The sequence below is a fragment of the Platalea leucorodia genome (genome assembly GCF_965183815.1).
Source record: "Platalea leucorodia genome assembly, chromosome: 7".
Taxonomy (NCBI): Eukaryota; Metazoa; Chordata; class Aves; order Pelecaniformes; family Threskiornithidae; genus Platalea; species Platalea leucorodia.
The window spans coordinates 61037749-61043748 of NC_138829.1; the positions used below are offsets into that span (position 1 = coordinate 61037749).

Sequence of the window (6000 nt, forward strand, 5' to 3'; positions counted from 1 at the left end):
CAGTTTTGCTCTGCAGGCAGCAGGAGGTTTGTCTCTGAAAACATTATCTGAGGGAAACCTGGCAATTCCTTTAAAAATTTGAAACCTGAGGTGAATGGTAGCTCATGTGTGTCCTCAATTTATGCTGCTAGGTGAGACAAAAAATGGAAGAGCAGGTTGCTCAGAAATCATCTGAACTGGAACAGTATTTACAGAGAGTACGTGAACTGGAAGAAATGTATAAACAGCTACAGGAAGCTTTGGAGGATGAGAAACAGGCACGTCAAGATGAAGAGACTGTGAGGAAACTTCAAGCCAGGTATGTCTTTGACCTAGTAGAAATTTATTTCAATTCCCCACTCCCTCCCGCAATAATAAGTAACTGTGCCATACTATAAAGATTGTTTGCGTCTTGGACACGCTGCTGGAATGGGAGACTAGCTTGAAGTCCAAACACAGGATAGATTCCCCTACCCCCCCCTTAAGCTATGAAGGCTAAAGCTGGTAGTTATGATTTTTTAAAATGTTTGATTAGCCCTTAGCAGTGGGAGTGCTCAGCAATTTCAGAAAAGCAGGTGCACTTATTTTTCCATCAGGTGTTGTGCATGTCAACACTTGAAAAACTGAGATCACTCTGTGCATGCTTTTCAACTGTGTGTTTTATAAAGCAGTTACTGTAAACATGACTTTCTGCTGTATTTTTTCATAGGTAATTGATAAAGGGTTAACTCTCCTCTTACTCATATGGGCTTTGTTTAGTGTGGTTTGTTTCTTCGTATATTCAGTCCTCCTAAGACAATTAAGATAAATTATGCATGCTTGCTTTTTCTGTGGTTTTCAGTGTTGTGTATTTGCATTATTGACTAAATTTTCTGAATAGCCCTTTGTAGCAGTCAGACTGCTTGCACTGCTGGCATGATTTTCAGCTTTACACTGAAGGCGAGCCAACAAGCAATAACTTTTTCCCTGCTTCCCAAGCTTGCCTTTTTTTTTTTTTTTTTTAAAAAAAAAAAAAGGAAAGAAAATAATTAGTTTGGCTTCCCTACATATATGCTACATAATGGGTACAGCTGACTTGAAAGTGCAGTTAACATTGCAATTCCTATTGCAGATTACTGGAAGAGGAGTCAGCAAAGAGAGCTGAACTGGAAAAATGGCACTTGCAGCAGCAACAGACCATTCAGATGACAGAAGCAGAGAAGCAAGAGCTAGAAAACCAGAGAATGATCAAGGAACGGGCTCTTCAGGTTGCTATGCAGCAACTGGAACAACTTGAACTGGAAAGGAAGGAGGCCCTCGAGCAATACGAGGTGAGCTGTTCTGTTCATCAGCCTCTCATACTTAGCCAGGTATTCAGTAGTTTAACTGAATTTCAAGTTCATCAATATCATGCTTCTTTAAAGATTAGTATGGCACAAAAATTATAACAACAGGTAGGATAGTTATGTGTTGGGTTTTTTTGGCCTAGACCAGTAGATCTGTTTTAAGAAGAGGACATGTTCCGGACACACCACCACCTTTATTCTTTTGTCCCAATTCGCATGCAAGCCAGCTCCGTCATATCCTGAAATACTCTGTATACATTTGTCTTCTACTGTAGACTAACTTGTTATGCAGTCCCATTGCTGTCATACCTAAACGCCTTATGCTTTTGAATTAGCTATTCTTGCAACGTTTTGATGATGTCATGGGGCAATATTGTCTTCTACAGATAAAAAAATCAATGATGTGCTACTGGAGGCGTTTGCTCCTCAAAAAGGTATTTAAGCACTCGACCGATGTCAAGGAGAGCTAGGAATTAGCTCAGATTCTCAGTGTGTAGCAGTGCCTCGTGTCCCAAATGCCAGGCCTGTTCTCTGCTCTGCTGAGTGTTTTTGGTGAAGGGCAGTAGCTGTATTCATGGAAAAAATAAGAGTGCAAATCCAGTGAGTACAGAGTCTGAAGTGCTGCGTACTTTCTAGGGCTAGGGAGGTGTTGATCCTGCGTGTATTTAGGTCAGGAAACAAAACATGACTGGATTTCTCTTTAACTAGGGAGTGTGTTTATGCTGTCTCTGTGCCATTGAGGTTAGCTCTGTGAAGGACAAGCTAGTGAGCTGCCTCGACTGGCACAGAATACAAATGCTGCAGTGACTGCAAGCAAGGGCCCGGGTGGGGTCGTTCTGGCCACCTTACAACTTACTGCGTTGGTGTTACATCTAACACCATCGTTAGATTGCTTTTGGCTAATACTTGACTACTTTTTTTTATGACATCTCAGGCTTTTTGTATATGAAACATCATTTATTAGTCCAAAGGAATTGATGAATACAATAGACAAAAAACCAACCAAACAAAAAAATCCACGAAACAAATGATGGAGTAGGTCACTGCGAGAGTTGACTCAGTATTTTAGAAATAATTAAACATTCTGGCCTTCCGTTTGGAATTGACCAAAAGACCAGTTTAGACTGAAGAATCTCTCTTGCTTGCTTGGGCATAACAGCAGTGGTCCTTTTCCCAGCTTACATTTTCTGTTTTCTGAGAGAGACCCACTAGCTGGTCTTAGTTTGGAACAGAAAAATGCCTCTTTCTGTTTTGAAACTACAGTTTAAGCTCTCAGTCTTCATGAAGACTAGTCCTACTTACGCAGCTACAGAATTCTTATAAAACCTAGTTATTTTTGGATTCTGGTTTGACAACTTTTATACAGCTAGGGACAACTAAATTATTTAGGATGGTTAGAAATTAATTTCTCCTGTCTACACTAAATGGAGTGCTGGCTGAATTAGTGTGGTTCTGTCATTAGATTTAAAAGGATGTTTTTTCTTTTTATATAAACAAAGTGGTTCTTGTTTTCAAGTGGGCTGTATCTTATTTCAGGAGGTTAAGAAGAAGTTGGAAACGGCAGCTAATAACACCAAGAGTTGGAAAGATAAAGTAGCTCATCATGAAGGATTAATTCGACTAATAGAGCCAGGTAAGTTATCAACAGAAGAGTTACAAAAAATATGTATTCATTCTGCTCATATACTTAGATCGCCTAGCAATTTAGTGAAGTCTGCCTTCTCCTGTAGCTTATTGGTTTCATGGCAGCCTATAAATATCCCATTTGTGAGAACTGCTGACGGTAACTTTTTACCTCTACTGGCCCTACTATAGCAATTAATTTTTTTATTGTTATTATTTTTCTGTTTGTTTGTTTGTTTAAAACAAAGCAAGGATCAACCTGAACATTGCATGGTTTGGGTGTTTAATGCAGTTAGTTAGCATAAATGCTAATTGCCAAAAACATGAAGTAAAGTAAAATATTTTATTTTGGGGGGAAGTTTAATTTCTTAGCTTAATAGTGTGCCAGCCCAGAGGAAAGTGGCTTTGTAATGCAGTGCTGGAGAGATCTCTTTCCTTCAAGGGCATCTCTGAAGGCAAGAAGAAGAGGGGTTTTACTAAGATACAACTATTTGGGGTGGGGGAGTTGGGAGATAAGGATGCAAAAGGTTGCAGCAGTGGCCAACTTCTCACACCAAGCACCTTCGCTGACGGTGTCCCAGGCATTCCTCGCTCCTTGGTTAGGTGGGTCCTCAGGTCACCTTTGAGAGGGTTTCGAGTCATAGAAGAGACGGCACTTACCAAAGCATCCTGTGGTGACGCTTGGCCTGTCCCACTGACGGTGGGTGAGCGATGTCCCTGTCAGAAACGCCTGTTTCAAGTGCTGCGCTCTGTCTTCCAGGCTCCAAGAATCCTCACTTAATCACAAACTGGGGCCCGGCCGCCTTCACTGAAGCTGAACTTGAGCAAAGACAAAAGAGCTGGAAAGGGAAGAAAGCCACTTCTGAGTAACGACCGTAGCTGACGTATCGTTCGTGAATAGAAGCCCACCTTTGTTCGTTCTGCTTTGCACAGAGCAGCTTCTTGCTTATAAAGACCTTAGTTTGCTCATCGGGTTGGGCCTTTCTACAAAGAAAATACTGTTTACCACATAGGAGTGTCTACTCAGAGCTCAGTAATTACAGTATGTGGTGTCTGACAGTACTTGCCGTTCTCCCTCACGTTTCCAGAAATTCTGTTCTTTTATACAAAACTTTCCAACTGAAGATTTTTATTTAAATGTAGCTTGTGACAGAGTTGTTTCTATACTAGCCTGTAACAATCTGACAGCATCTAACCCATCAAGCAGCATCACTTTCATTCCAAAACGTGAGGGAAGCAGTTGTTTCATTGGTTCAGTTAGTATAATTTAAACCCTGGATAAAGCAGTCCTGGAGGTTCTGTCCAACTCTGAGATAGAGCGTTACCTTCCCTTCCACTGAGTCTCCTTTTATTTTTGCTCTGTCCGTCTGTTGCTCTTTGCACAGTGCTTAGTGCTCAGATACATTCTTCCTTAGCGAGGGTAGACTGGCATCGCTGGGTACTGCTGGCTGGTCGGATTTTGTGTCCTGTTTTCTTCTGTTTGCAGGAATCCAAACAAAAAACCAGAAACAGTCATGTACAAAATGCTCCTGTAAAACACTTGGAAAAAGTAGTCATGCAAGATTGTTCTTGTACTGTCTCATAAGTGCTAAAAAAAACCCTTGAGAGTTCTCTTCATAGTTTAAAAGATGCAGTTTTGACTTACAGGTTTCTGGAGCAGGTGAATGGAAGATGGTAGCACATACAGGCCAAATATCCTCTGCAGCAAGGCTGTGTTTGTGCAAGAAATCTGACTATAACATACCACAATTTTAGATGCAGCGCTTTTGTCTTATTCTTAATTGGCAGCCAGATTAAAAAAAAAATGCAAGAGGAAAACAAAATTTGACATTTTTATTTTAGATAAAAACGATAAATGTGTAGCAATACTGCTTTAGAAAAAATTAATTCCCGTTAGTAAAATAATTTCAGCATTTCGGGTAATAAGGCTTCCCAAAGAGCCTACTGCTCTGCCTCAAAATTCCCTCCAGGGACAAAGCCAGTCTTTTCTGTTTCTGTAGGGAAAGGGAACAAGTCTCTGATTTTGCTTCGTAGATCCCCCACACCAGACAAGAAGTCAGTCTATCGCTAAGTAAAAGAGTATTCTTGCTAAACAGTACAGACATTTTGAGAACTAAGTCCCCCCTCCTGAAGAGCAGGTGCCCATTGGGTGGCTCGTTAGTCAGCTTTGACCTTTGTACGTACACCGAACATGGACATCCATCTCTTAGCACCTGCTTTTTAGTTCAGCTAAATGTTAAATTATTTTTAGTACAGAAGAAGTGAATGTTTCAGACGGATAACCAGTGCATTTGTGTACAGCACTGTGATCCTTGGATCTCAGAAGAGCTGAAGCTGTACAGAAGTGATCTGCAGATTTGGAAGTCAATAGCATTTGATCTGCCTGCTAACTAAGACTCACTCAAATACTGAATCTTCTTAGACATTTATTCTCTGGTTATATTTTTATACTAATTGAAGTCTTTAATGTTTCAGTAAATGGAGTGCTGATTAGAATGGCAGGAAAATCCAGGATCTTCCTATTTGTATTTACTGTACAGGAAAGCAGTAGTTCCTCAAGCTTGCTAACAAGGCATTTTTTAAAATTGATTATGTTTACAGAAGAAATGTGAAAAAAACCTGTAATAGAAATACTAATGTACACATTGTTAAACTTTGCTAGAGGAGCTGGAACAGTATTTATAACTACCAAACATCTGTTATGTGGAGAGCAGAAGGGTATATTGGGGCTAAACTTGTTTAATTTTTCTAACAGTCTTTATTTTGGACAAATGTTTTTTAAGAACACCAAATGATGCATGTTTTCATATTTTTTACTGTTCTTTAGAACTGGCTATTTAATAAAGTAATACAAAGTCATTTACATTTCTGAATTAAATGATGTCTTTTTGCGTGGGTTTCTTTCTTTTGGGTTGCTGGAGTTCAAATCCAGTAACTGTTGTGTGGAAATATTACTTTGATGGAAGAAATAGACTCTTAATGGTCTGATCCAATGGGATTTAGATTAAAGCCACAATAAAGGCAGCGGTCACACAGATAATTTGTCTTAACAGCACTACTTCTCTTAAATGCT

The 6000-nt window shown here is 39.8% G+C and overlaps 1 protein-coding gene across 2 annotated transcripts in view; it reads left to right on the top strand.

Annotated features, from left to right (window-relative positions):
* The window catches only part of SWAP70 (switching B cell complex subunit SWAP70), a 41800-nt gene extending 36016 nt beyond the window's left edge, over positions 1–5784 (top strand). For both annotated transcript variants that reach the window (XM_082317719.1, XM_082317720.1), the window contains 4 exons: positions 132–298; positions 1091–1289; positions 2841–2937; positions 3688–5784. In XM_082317719.1, coding sequence (XP_082173845.1) covers positions 132–298; positions 1091–1289; positions 2841–2937; positions 3688–3797 — 573 coding nt within the window. In that variant the 3' untranslated portion in view covers positions 3798–5784. The remainder of the gene's footprint in view (positions 1–131; positions 299–1090; positions 1290–2840; positions 2938–3687) is intronic.
* Positions 5785–6000: the final 216 nt, after the last annotated feature.